At 30.6% G+C, this 13,688-nt stretch overlaps 3 protein-coding genes across 4 annotated transcripts; 2 read left to right on the forward strand and 1 right to left on the reverse strand.

Moving 5' to 3' along the window:
* Positions 1-3,487: 3,487 nt before the first annotated feature.
* LOC139508541 (uncharacterized) lies at positions 3,488-6,056 on the forward strand. 2 transcript variants are annotated; one of them, XM_071295967.1, is made up of 4 exons: positions 3,488-3,811; positions 3,994-4,083; positions 4,279-4,351; positions 4,657-6,056. In XM_071295967.1, exons 1-4 carry the CDS (start codon positions 3,488-3,490, stop codon positions 4,827-4,829), a joined length of 660 nt encoding a protein of 219 aa, XP_071152068.1. In that variant the 3' UTR covers positions 4,830-6,056. The 2 variants fall into 2 exon arrangements, with proteins under 2 accessions (XP_071152068.1, XP_071152069.1); XM_071295968.1 differs by having other exon boundaries at positions 4,871-6,056.
* A 1,329-nt stretch (positions 6,057-7,385) lies between these two features.
* LOC139508543 (ABC transporter F family member 4-like) lies at positions 7,386-9,612 on the forward strand. Its single transcript, XM_071295969.1, has 4 exons — positions 7,386-7,616; positions 8,259-8,393; positions 8,595-8,776; positions 9,466-9,612. The coding sequence occupies exons 1-3, from the start codon at positions 7,386-7,388 to the stop codon at positions 8,763-8,765; spliced, it is 537 nt and encodes a 178-aa protein (XP_071152070.1). The 3' UTR covers positions 8,766-8,776; positions 9,466-9,612.
* Positions 9,613-10,689: 1,077 nt separating this feature from the next.
* LOC139508540 (uncharacterized) lies at positions 10,690-13,551 on the reverse strand. Its single transcript, XM_071295966.1, has one exon. The coding sequence runs from the start codon at positions 13,549-13,551 to the stop codon at positions 10,690-10,692; it is 2,862 nt and encodes a 953-aa protein (XP_071152067.1).
* Between the last annotated feature and the right edge of the window lie 137 nt (positions 13,552-13,688).

Genomic DNA, 13,688 nt, shown 5'->3' on the forward strand with positions numbered 1-13,688 from the left:
TTGTTTTAAACTGTTTTAAAAGTATTTTCCGGTTAAAAGCGGATCCCGAGTTAAACAGTTAAATACCGATGAATCAATCAGGTTTCACATGATGTTGAACAAAATAATGTAGGCAAATCTAGACATAATTTTTTTTACTGTTGAAATGTGCAAAGTTTATCGAGATTGAAAAAAGGGTAGCTACTTTCAAGTATTAAATTTATGTATATGTCATAAATGTCATTACATTATTGAAACTGGACAACTAAAAAGTGGATAAAATTTTCGTAATTATATATAATTTTTTTACAAATGTTTATTGTGGAATGCACATTAATATAACAAGCTACAGCAAAATTATAACAAACCGACGAAATGGGCTCTGTCTTACGGCAAATTCACTTTTACACACATTTGTTTATGTATCAAGAACTTAAATTGAAGGATAGAACCGTTAAGAATTGTGAATATTTTAATTGACTAATACACGAAAGACTTAGATTTTTCGTATTTAATAAAGGGGGTCCAAACGTATTTTTTTTAACAATCATCTTCTTAACTTACGGAAATGTTTTTTTAACTGTCTGTAAATATTAAAATTGAAAATGACCCAGCCTTGTTCTCCAATTTCGTATGTGATAGCTGTCGGTTTAAACTATTAAGATCAAACTAACCAAAAATAGGAAAAAAATGGACTAAAATAAAAATTGAACGAATGACTCTATTCGGCAGGGTACATCAACGGAATGTAACGAATGGACTATTCGGGTTACTTCGCACGTATATACGACAAAAACTTGTCTGTTCGTAATTCTCCGTGAACACGAAAATGACCGATAAGTGTCAGTGATTTGATCGATCACATGCAGAGAATCAACTTCCATGTCAGATATTGAACCAATTAACGAGTTATCGAAAGATGGGCGGTAACGCAGATGAAACCTTTGAAGTGACGACGATGTTATTCCTTTCAATATTACTTCCATGATAATACCAAGGAGGTTATAATAGATAATGTAACCTCCTTGATAATACCATGGAAGTAATATTTAGAAGGAATAACAACGACTAATTAGCATGTATTTATAGCATGCTGAGCTCTGTACTAAAGTCATACGATTTTATCCAATTATAGTCTCAGCGGTAAGACCCCTTTGGTTACTATCTGCGTTACCGCGGTTGTAAACTGGCATCTTGAATTTCTTATCAGTCACGTGGTTTTATCGAGTCCGTTAATTATAAAGTACCTGTGTGACATCCGCGGTTAATTAATAAGAAGGTGGCGCTGTATCATATAAAACATCTACCTTCCAAAAGAAGTCGTATGACGTAAAAATCTTGAAAAACGGATGAAAATTGTTCAAACTACAGCAGTTTAACATGGAAAATTGTATTTAATTTAGCTTATTTTTGCTTTTTACCGTTTGTTTTAAACTGTTCTAAAAGTATTTTCCGGTTAAAAGCGGATCCCGAGTTAAACAGGTAAATACCGATGAATCGATCAGGTTTCACATGATGTTTAACAAAATAATGTAGGCAAATGTAGGCATAGATTTTTTTACTGTTGAAATGTGCAAAGTTTATCGAGATTGAATAAAATAATATTTACTTTCAAGTATTCTAAATTTATGTATATGTCATAAATGTCATTGATTGCATTATTGAAACTGGACAACTAGAACGGGGATAATATTTCGGTAAAGTGTTTATTGTGGAATGCTTGTATTGATATAATAATTAAGCTATACAGCAAAACATATAACAAGCCGACGAAATGGGCTTGAATCTATTTGTCTTACGGTAAATTATTTTTTACACAAATTAGTTTATGTATTAAGAACTTAAATTGAAGGATAGAACCGTTAAGAATTGTGAATATTTTAATTGATAATAAAGGGGGTCCAAACGTATTTTTGTACAATCATCTTCTTAACTTTATACGGAAATGGTTTTTTTAATTGTCTGTTAATATTAAAATTGAAATGACACAACTTTGTTCTCCAATTTCGTATGTGAAAGCTGTCGGTTTTAACTATTAGGATCAAACTAACAAAAAATATGGAAAAATTGGACTAAAATAAAAATTGAACGAATGACTTTTTTCGGCAGCGTACATCAACGGAATGTAACGATTCACTATTCGGGTTACTTCGCAAGTATATTCGACAAAAACTTGTCTGTTCGTAGTTCTCCGTGAACACGAAAATGACCGATAAGTGTCAGTGATTTGATCGATCACATGCGGAGACTAAACTTCCATGCTAGATATTGAACCAATTAACAAGTTATTGAAAGATGGGCGGTAACGCAGATGAAACCTTTGAAGTGAAGTCGTTGTTATTCCTTCTAAATATTACTTCCATGATAATACGAATGAAGATAAATTATCCTGTATACTTTATAAATTATTATATATATATTAATTATAACAATTATGGTACAGGAAATAAATGGATGCGATGTATTAAGAAAATATTTGATGAATGTGGCATGTCAAATGTATGGCATTGCCAAGATTAAAATGGATAAAATTAAGTATTGAGCAAAAGCTTAAAGACCAATTTAGACAAGAGTGGTGTGCAGATTTACATCAATCCTCAAAAAGTTTATGTTATAGAATTTTCAAGACTGAATTTAAATTTGAAAAGTATTTATCGATTTTGCCTTTTAATTTTTCATATACTTTATGTAAATTTAGATGCGGAAATCATCGTTTGCCAGTGGAGACGGGAAGATGGAAAACTATTCCGAGATCGGAAAGGTCTTATCATCTCTGCAACTCAAGAGATATTGGCGGATGAATTTCACTATATACATTTTGTCATGCAATTTTTTTAACATTGAAAGAGAAAAATATTCACCACATTATTAGTAGTATATATTGTGTGGCAGCAGCAAATATTTTTGCCACGTTGACAAAAATTTGTTCCCGCTAGCAAAATTGTATAATATATTTGTTGAATAATATCAAAATATTGGATTTTAAAATTTGTAGAAATATAAAAGACTGTTTTGATTTTTTCACACGTTGCATTTTGCAGACGTCAAGAAAATTACATAATATAACTGTTGTATAATATTAAATGAAAATTTTGTTTTTTCACTTATAAAAGAATGTTTTGATTTATTTTCCATCGCATTTAACATATAGACAATTTAAATTGTTAATATTTTGGATAAAGAAGTTAAAAGTAAAACTGAAAAAATAGAAGATTAAATGACTTCGCGTTGAGAGAAGAAATTTTATAAAACTTTTAAGTTTCATTTGTAACAAAAAATGAATAAGAATTGAAAATATATTAATTAACCCTAACCCTAGCGTATATTGTAAAAACTATTATTATTATTTATTAAAACAATCCATACTCAAACATTAATTAAACCTTATCCATCTACCACTCTTATCCCAACCATATATCACGGAATTAATTACCCCTAATTTATTCCCTAATTAGACTATTGTTTTTATTTCTCATCCGGGTATTTAATTCCTCAAAATATTTGCAAAATGTCACCCATCAACACCATGTTTATATTCATCATCATTTGTTTCACAATGTCAGCTGTTTCATGCTCGCATGAATTGAGAGATGTATGCACAGTGGAGGGGGATACTCTCCATTGCAGATGGACTGGAGCAGGGCTCTACAACACCAGAATCCGACTAGATGTAAAGAAAGTCGTATTCGAAAGATTTTTTGTTGCCGGACAATTGGACCTTGCAAATAATAGAGACCTGCATTCAATTGAGATCAAACAAGGAAATTCTAAATGCAGCAATGTTTTAGCAGCACCAGAAACAATAACAATTGTTAATGGTATACATTGTGATGTAAGTATATAGGAAATTAGAAAAGAATAACAGAATAATAAGAGCTTTAAAGTAATCACGTAGTATTGTCTCTATATGTAAAGTGACTAGAAACAACCTAAACTATGAGCAGATCTTATATATTATTTATTAATTTTATTGTGTAAAACATTTCTTACATTATGTATATTTTTTTTTTACAGAATGGAGTCATAGCTTCTACAACAACAACAGCAGCAACAAGAGTAACACCAGGATCCACATTGTCAATCGGCACCACTGATAAACAACTGGTAAGCATTTATCTGATATTTTTTTAATTAAAACGTCCGTTTTGTTTTCTATTTTTATTAGGAAATACATGTACATGAACGAGTCAATTTGTATTCTCTATAGTATAGTGCTTAAAAACAAATTAAAATGTGAAGGATAAGATTTTTTAATATCAACATTTTCATGAAATACATGATTTTATTTCTTTATTTCAGAAGTCAACACCACATGCACAGGAGGAAGACAAGGGTCTAGATAATATTAAGATCATTCTTATAATGATTTTTGGTAAGTATCTAAATTTAATTTATTTATTTGATTGACAAACAATATAAAAATAAAATAAATAAATAAAATAAAAATATATACATGTTCTAATAAAAACACTTATTTATAAATAAGAAAAAGATGCGGTATGAGTGCCAATGTATTATAGATCAAAGTATGACCTTCAACACAGAGCAAAAGCTCACACCAAACAGTAAGCTATAAAGACAATTCAAACAGAAAAACCAATGGTCTAATCTATTTATATATATCAATATATTTTATAATTTTTAAAGTAAGTGACATATTCAAATTTATCTTTACAGCATCTCTAGCATGTGTTATGCTCTTGTCGCTGATGTTATTTTGCATCTGCAAAAAGAAGAGAACTGCAAAAACCAATTTCCGCCAACACCAATTCTCCTTCAATGTCGATGCAGATTCACTATCCGAAATAGAAATTGCAGATTTTGTTAATACACCAAAAAAAACTGTTTAAGTTAATATCTATCTCTGTATTTACTACTTTTTAATTTGTAGAATATATCCTCATCGCAATTTATGAAAGGCTTCAAGAAATTATAAATTATTTTTTTCCACCACGTGAAAATAACAGACGAGTAGCCCCAGCACAACAACAACCACCAAGAATATTGAGAAGATCAAACAGGATATCTATTCGGCCACAGAGACTAACCTATGATTAATTTTCTAAACTTTTAAATTTTATGAAATTTTTTAAATTTTTTTTCTAAATTTTATATTTTTTTTATTTTTTTTTTTCTAAATTTTATAATCTTTTTTCTAAATTTTATAAACTTATTTATACACTGTTATCTAAATTTTAATAATCACTGATGAGGATGTATTCTACAAATCTACTTATATTATGAAAAATTATATCACCAAAACTTTTCAATTTTCTTTCATTTGATTTATTTGGATTAGTTACACTTTATTTTAATTAAAGAAAAGATTTTGATTATACTCGCATTTCTCTACTCTCATTTTATTATATTGTAAATAGTAGTATACATGTAGTTTGTTTTTATAAATTCACCTTAGTTTATATGTTTCATGCTCATTCAAACCATAAATTTCATTATAAATCTATTCTTTTCATTAAATAATCTACTTTCTCTGGTATTAAAGTTCATTATTAATCTATTCCTTTCATTAAATTATTCTTTTTAGTTTTCCATTTACATATGTTTAGTTTTGTAATAGAAATAAATTAAATTAAAAAACAAATATGATTGGTATTATTGTATATATGTAAATAATATATATATGTATATAATGTTTGGAGAACTTTTTGTTTTTATGTTTACTTTATCATCATTTTCATCTTTGGAATTTTTTCATATGAGAATTTACAGCATCCAAATTTAATTACAACATATTATCGCATATTTTATCATATTGTGTTTGCTTAAACTTTTTTTCTTTTGTTTTTATTACTTTTTATAGTGCTATATGATTAAGTTAAACCTAGAGATAAATATATAAAAATTCTTGATTTGTAACCGCTGTCATGGTGCTTTCTATAACATGTTTTATGTGAAAAAAATGGTGCATTACAAATGATGTAAGTTTTTTATAACCAAATTTCATTTGATAGTTCTCTTGTTTATATTATTTACAATTGTTATATAAATAGTGCAGAAAACTTGATTTGTTTTGAAACTTACTATGTTGTTTCATGGAATAAAGTATTTGTATTTGATATGTGTTAATAAATTAGACTTTTCTTAAACTTTTCCCACTGCATTGCTACCCCAATCAATGTGGATGATTACCAGTTGACACCATTTGTATATCATCTAGAAATTTGCAAACAAAAACTTTGCTTAATTAATTTTTATCTACTTTAAATTTATTAATTATAAAAGAAATATGGTTTAATTGCTGATGAGACAACTCTTCAAAGAGGTCAAACCACAAGCTTCAATCTCAAATCTTGTCAAGAAAATGAAATATTTACACAGGAAAAAAGAAGCTAGCTGAAAAAAAAGTCATGAACAAAACAAGATTCACCATTTACAATGATCCAAAGAAAAGAAAAGAGCATATCTAGAAATTTGCAAAACAAAAACTTTGCTTAAAACATTTTTATCAACTATTAATTATAAAAGATGGTAATCCACAAGCTTCAATCTCAAATCTTATCAAATGAAATATTTACACATGGGAAAAATTAGCTAGCTGCAAAAAAGTCATGAGCAAAACAATTAACTACGATCCAAAGAAAAGAAAAGAAAAAAGTAGCATGTAGGGGGAAAAATAGAGAGAGAGAGAAAAAGGAGATATGATCCACCATTGAAAATATGATCCAAAGAAAAGATGATCCAAAGAAAAGAAAAAAGTCGCTTATGTTCTAACGAAGGAAAAAATAGAGAGAGAGAAAAAGGAGATAGGATTCACCATTGAAACTATGATCCAAAGAAAAGAAAAAAGGTGTTTTAACGATGAAAAAAATTAGAGCGAGAGAGAGAGAGAAAAAAAAAGGAGATAGTAATGAGATGTAAAAATAATCGTCAAAATCCAACTCGATTTACCATTGAAAATATGATCCAAAGAAAAGAAAAGAAAATAGGTTTTGTTTTAATGAAGGAAAAATTATATATAGAGAGAAAAAATAGTAATGAGATGTAAAAAATAACCATCAAAATCCGGTTCGAACAAATCTATAATATATAATTGATCTTAAATAAAAACAATCAAAATTTATTGAGTAATGATCACTTTTCAAATTTGAAAGGTGATAAACACTTTATATTTAAACTGATGAACTAAGATTTAATGTAAACAGAAGGTGTATTATCCAAATACTGCCGCAATATTGGAGATCAATCTGACATGAAAAATCGCGATCGGGACAGATCTACACTGAAATTACATATGAATTAATAAAATGGTGTAACATGGATAATGGAAGGTTGGCGAGCCTTTAGGAGTAAATAAGTGTTGGAAACTATTATTCATAATTTAATGAAACGGAAGCTTTATTCCTTTATTAACGCGGTACACTCAATTCTATCATAAAGCGATAAAAATGATGAACCAGGTTGAGTACATGAGGGGATTTGGTGGAGAAGTAGAGCGGGCTGAGTTGAATTTTGGAAGAAAGAAGAACATTGCGGTTACACCGTACAAGGGATATGTTTATATCCACATAGGCAGTTTAACAAGTAGCAGAAGCATAACTCTTGGGACTGATGAGTTTAAAGAGCTATGCAATCTGAAGCCAGTTCTTTTAAAAGCTGAGGCAGAAATAAAAAAACAGGTTAGTGATTTCTAATATTTAGCAGTAAATATTTACATGAACATATAGCTAAATTATTATCGTTCAGCAGCAAATAGTTGAGCGTGATATATATTTTATTCTCTAAGAAATAGGAGCGATCTACAAAATTATTTTAAAGTAAGATATTGCGAGTGTTTAATAAAAGCACCAGCTGCAGATGTTTCACCTTATATGTTTTTTCGTAAATTTCACTACTGCTAGTAAGTACACATAATTTTCAAAGTTATTGAAAGCGAGTAAAAACTATATGATAAACGTTCTAATTATCCTTCAACAGCAAATAATTGAACATAAATATATACTTTATAGGTTTAATATACAACAAACGTTTTAGTTAAAAGTAAGTTATTGATAGAGAGTATTTACAAGCGGCTTGCGTTCAGCTGCAGATATTTCACTTGTTTCTGGGTTGATTTCACCACTGTTAGTATTAATTTTCAAAGTTATTGATAGCAAGTAAAAAATGTTTTGATAAACGTTCAGTTGCAGATATTTCAACATTTTTGTTTCTAGGTAAATTTCTCAACCGCTAATAAATACGAATTTCTTTCCCACAGCAAACGTTGATTTATATGATTTCTTACACGTTCAATTGTTTTTATTATATATTAATTTTTTTAGCTGCAAAAACCTAGCAGGAAAAAGAAGGTTATAGTTGTTGAAGAGGAAGAAGAAGAAGAAGAAGAAGAAGAAGAAGAAGAAGAAGAAGAAGAAGTAGAAGAAGAAGAAGTAAAAAAAGTTACTTTGAAAAGAAAGGTAAAACAACTTTTGTTTTTTTTTTTCTATGTAAATCAAAATAAGTAGTTATAATTTTCAAGTTTATGAATTTAAAGTAATTATCCAATTAAATGTACCATAAAAAGAAAAAAAAAAAAAAAAAAAAAAAAAAAATTGAAAACATTGAAATAACTTTAAAATTTTAAGATGATTTTCTATATTATGATATTCTTATTTTAGAGAAAGGTGATTGCTATCAGCGATAGCGATGAGGAGGCGGGAGTGTCAGAGTCGGACGTCAGAAAGGTGATTGTTGCAGCAGAATCTGGCCCGTTCAAGGGGCTAAAGAAGAAAAAGAAAACAGCTGGAGCTGGATTCATACTTTCTGAAGCAGTTGAAGATGGCGAGTGAAGATAACACCAGTAAGTGATCAAATTTTTATTCTGTTTCTAATATGTTCTTATATACAATAGTTAGGATAGAAATCATTTATAACTTAGCAACATTTTTCCAATCAAAGATTGATTTATCAATATGTGAAATACTCGCTTTAAGATAAAACCATTGCCTTTGATTTAAAGCGATTTCATTTCTAAGAGGATCATTTCTCAATAATACAAACAGTTCACTATTCAATATACATGTATTTACAAAAATATCTTCAGATAAAGCAAAAGTGTCCATTTTATTACAAAATAAATCGTTTCCGCTACTGTTTCGTTTAACATCATCAGATATGAATGGAGGATCATTTTCACTGTTTAATGGCCCATTTATTAATATAACTGCTAGAGTTATCGAACAGAATAACAATCCGACAATTTTCATCTTTGCACCAAGCCAGTGCAGTTGTGGAAACTGGTCACTGATTTCAGCTGTATCCATATTGATAAAATTGTAATCATGCTCATCTGTCATTTTAAGTGAATATTCTTCCACATTTGCACTACTCAATTCATCCTTTTCATTTATTTTAGAAATCTCCATTATGAAATCCAATTTCTTAATACAGGTGTCGCACTTTGTTCATTTGTTTTCATGCATGTATCTGTAGATTTATGATGTGAAAACTATTTTACTAGAGTTTATGTATCTTATTTATTTCTTTTAGCCAATCAGAACAGAAAAAGGACAATGGGAGAAGAAGTAGAAAAAAAGACACTGAGTGAAAAACGAAAGCGGTCAGCTCCACCTTCATTAAGAACTTTATCTGTTGCATGTATTTATAATAAATTAACAACAAAATGTGATATTCAAATGAGAGATTTTTTTTGTAAAATTCCCTCACCAATTTTAATTATTTTTATGGATTATGCAGACTTTCAATTTGTTTTAAATCCTGGATTTGCCGAATTAGATGTGTTTAATGCTGCCGAGGAAATTTTTGATCAAAGATATCAATTAAATAAAATGATAAGGGAATGCAGCCATTTCACATCTGAAGAGATATTCATTCATTTAAAGAACGTCCCAGGGTCTGTTTTAAATTCACTCGGACTTTCGTTCAATAGGGAGAACTTTTCCGATATTTTAAGGAAAATATTAAACATGCGATTTTCACGTGTTTAATTTACCAAAGAATATGTCTCATATATTTTAATCTAAAATTTAAGAAATTTATTTGTAATATTTTCATCGTGTTTGAAGGTCTTTTTCCCCATTGCACAATGTATTTCACTGGTGCGTTTGAAGGTGTAATTCCCCATTTTCATAATTGTGTTTAATTTACCAAAGAATATGTCTCTTATATTTTAATCTAAAATTTATTTGTAATATTTTCATCGTGTTTGAAGGTGTTATTCCCCATTGTCCAATGTATTTCACTGGTGTGTTTGAAGGTGTTATTCCCCATTTGAAGGTGTTATTCCCCATTGACATAATGTTTGAAGGTGTTATTCCCCATTGTTCTAATGTTTGAAGGTGCTATTCCCCATTGTTCTAATGTTCGAAGGTGTTATTTCACATTGTCCTATGTTTGAAGGTGTTATTCCCCATTGTCCTATTGCCTTAATGTTTGAAGGTGTTATTCCCCATTGTCCTATTGTCATTATGTTTGAAGTTTGTTTGAAGGTCCATTTGGGTTTTAAAGTTATGTATTTTCATTGGGGTTTTTAAGTTAAAGTCGCCATTTTACCATGCTACTCCCCATTGCCCTATGTATTTCACTTCCCCAGGTTGATAGCAAACGGATAAAACTTAAATATGTTGATATATTTTATTATAAAATCATATATTTATTTACATGAAATAAAATATTATATAATTATTGTACAGTGTGTTTTCTTTTTCTTGAATTTATTACGGATATGGATTTTTTTTTCAATTTACAATTGTATTAATGTTTTTCTTTTAATTTTCTATGAAAATATGCTAGCGAATGCACATTATCATCCAGCAAGTGTCTCTTGTCATCATATGGTGATAGTCCACTTTTCACAACCTTCACCATGTGAATCTGATGGTTGAAACTTCTCAAAGTGTACATATGCGAGAGTAGTGGAGAACAATTGAACAAGGTGTTTTTATATTGTTCGAATCTAACATTTCGGGTTTTAATACCCTTTGCTACTACAGTTTCCTTGTCGTCTGCGGTGATAAAACTATACATTTTTGCTCTTAGTCCGATATATTCCACCATTTGAATGGACTTGCATTCATCTTTGAATAAACCAATAATCGATTTCCTGTCTTTGGTGTAAAGAGGGTGATCAGCTGGATAATTTGAAAAGTCATATAGCTCACTGTTTAACGACATGTCTCTATATATGTCATCAGTTCTCACATGCATAATGAAACTGTCAGTATCTGTGTAACATAATGTTACATTCTCCTTGTATAGTTTTTTCATGTGGTTGTAGTAGTAATCAACCATGTGCGCCTTTGACAGATCGAGAATCATTTGTCCTAGGTAAATTGGTTTGTTGAAGAAAATTTTTGTTTTGGTTTGTAGCACGCCGCACAAGTGGTCGTTGAATATCTTAAAGCTTTTAAATGATGATTTTGCAGTAAGTTTTTGAAACTTATCCCACCTATGACAGAGAGAGAAGTTGATATGTTTCCGCAACGATTCCATTGATTTACCGAAAATAGCATTGTTGCCATTTTTAAAAAGTTTTTGCTCGAAATTGCTAGTAGCCTTTTTCCTCATTTCGGTATTGAAGTCAATATACTGTTTCAACCATGGACGCTGTTCAAATGAAACTATATTGTGAATCTTCTTCAAAACCAAACCTAGTTTGAGGTATAACTTTAGATTCACATAGTGCAAGATGTAATGCTTTTTATCTTTCAAAGTAGCTAGCAATTTGGTGCTCGGTTGGTATTCTTTCCCATCATCATTTGCTTGCTCATACAGATGACGTGAATGAGGTGAAAGCATTTCATTTGTTATCACTCCTTTTTCAACTGCAAGAGGAAAATCATTGTGAAGATCGTGTAAGTTATCTGGGTAATCCAAATCGCATTCAATGACATATCCGATGTCAGCGTTATTGGATACATTTAAGACATTGAAATCGTTTATTTCCTCTTCTGACAACCACTGGAATTTCCCCACAGCTAATGGCATGCTCATGCTTAAACCGTATAAATTGTTCGCATCTACATACATCAAGTATGAAGTTGGTAAAGCTGGATCATAATTGCTCAAGTAGGGATTGTTTGCTTTTGCATGTCTGCAGCTCACCATTGTTAAACCTCCTCGTATACTCTGCTCAAAGAAGAGCCACATTGTAGGATCTGTCAATAGCTCAAGTCTCACACCAGTCATTTTCAATGCAGATTGCCAGGAAAGCCCTGGAAGAGTGTAATAATTTGCAGGGTCGAGGGAATAGTTCGTTATCCACTTCTTCCTGAAAGTTTCAAATACATCAGCTAATAATAGAACGTCAGTTTTTAGATAAAGATCGTGATATTCGCCTATATTCTTAATATTCATTTGATTCCATACCCGTTGCGCATGTTCATACTCGGTTTGACTAATTGTTTTCTCTGATAAATTGCTGTAGAATTTGTCTATAGAGGGTAATTCAGTTTCATTGAACCTTGCTGCATTGTCAATGTATTCGTAAGGATATGTTCCTTTTTTCAACAAAAGAGCAATCCGCTTATCATCATCAAATTCTTTTGTAAAATGTTTAAATGTTTCTTTCGGATTCTCCTTAGACATTGACGATACCAATTCCTCTAGTGAACAATTCAAAAACTGGTATGAATCGATAAAGCGCAGATTGGATAGGTTGAAACTGATGTACTTTTCTGCATTCGTGGCTATGCAGCCAATTTCTTCACTCTTGAAAATACCTATCGAGGAACAGATTAAATGTGCATCAAACTGTTTCAGGTTATGAAATATAACTGGCACGAATGTGTGTTCTTTAAAATTAAGATTGCAATCTCTGCATGAAGCGCCACGAAATTTACCTGAAACATGTGCATGGTCTCGAACGCGGATAGTGGAATCTGTAAATTCTTCCATGCAAATGTGGCAATGTGTACTTGATTGAAAATCTTCCTCATCTTCAACAGTCATGCACAAGGGTTCAGGATTGTTCAAAATAGCCTTTATACGTTTATTTTCGTCAAGAAGACTATGAAGGAAGTGTTCACTAACATTTTCACCTCTATATATTTTAGGTGGTTGAGTGTATCTGTCATCGATGCAAACAACTTGATAACCGTACCCGCATGGTATCAACTTTGTTAATTTCGTTGTGCTGGTTCGATTATCTTCTGGCTCTTCAGTAACCATAGGTTCGCAAAATGTTTCCATGTCAGCATAAATAACAAATGATGTTTGTAACTGTTTGGCGTGATCTTGAAATGTTAGTATATCGTCTACCCCCTTGGTGGGATATGTCACATGTTGAGCTTCAAATTTTGAGCAGTATTTTATATGTTTCTCTAAAGTATGTTCACTGGTGAAACCTGATAAACAGAATCTGCAATACTTATGACTGCGTCCCAAGCATTTTGTTCGATATAAAAGTCTATTGAGATCTGTAATCAAACACCAGTGACTTTTATTCCCACTTTTCAAATACAATAAGTCAACTTCATGATGAGCTTCTCTTAGACCTGTTACATGGAGGGGGAAAAATTCACCCTCTTCAAATCCTAACACCATTACTGAAATGTTATTCTGCCTTTCAAATTTACTCACAAATGATGGTGCAACGGGCAATTGTATACCTTCCATGTTCAATTCATGTTCATATGGGATGTAGTGATGCACTTTAGAAGGGTCACCTGAACACGTAGGATGTATGGATGCTATAATAGCATATACAAAACATTTTTCATCTAAGTTTCTTATGTTGAGTAACGCTCTGGTTG

This window comes from Mytilus edulis, unplaced genomic scaffold (assembly GCF_963676685.1).
Source record: "Mytilus edulis unplaced genomic scaffold, xbMytEdul2.2 SCAFFOLD_193, whole genome shotgun sequence".
Classification (NCBI taxonomy): domain Eukaryota; kingdom Metazoa; phylum Mollusca; class Bivalvia; order Mytilida; family Mytilidae; genus Mytilus; species Mytilus edulis.

Excerpts from the sequence above, each read along its gene's own strand:
- LOC139508541 (XM_071295967.1), top strand. The coding sequence starts at position 3,488 with ATGTCACCCATCAACACCATGTTTATATTCATCATCATTTGTTTCACA. Across the intron at positions 4,084-4,278 it reads GCACCACTGATAAACAACTG|AAGTCAACACCACATGCACA; the intron begins GTAAGCATTTAT and ends TCTTTATTTCAG. Across the intron at positions 4,352-4,656 it reads CATTCTTATAATGATTTTTG|CATCTCTAGCATGTGTTATG; the intron begins GTAAGTATCTAA and ends TTATCTTTACAG.
- LOC139508543 (XM_071295969.1), top strand. The coding sequence starts at position 7,386 with ATGATGAACCAGGTTGAGTACATGAGGGGATTTGGTGGAGAAGTAGAG. Across the intron at positions 7,617-8,258 it reads AGGCAGAAATAAAAAAACAG|CTGCAAAAACCTAGCAGGAA; the intron begins GTTAGTGATTTC and ends TAATTTTTTTAG. Across the intron at positions 8,394-8,594 it reads AAGTTACTTTGAAAAGAAAG|AGAAAGGTGATTGCTATCAG; the intron begins GTAAAACAACTT and ends TTCTTATTTTAG.
- LOC139508540 (XM_071295966.1), bottom strand. The coding sequence starts at position 13,551 with ATGGAAGGTATACAATTGCCCGTTGCACCATCATTTGTGAGTAAATTT.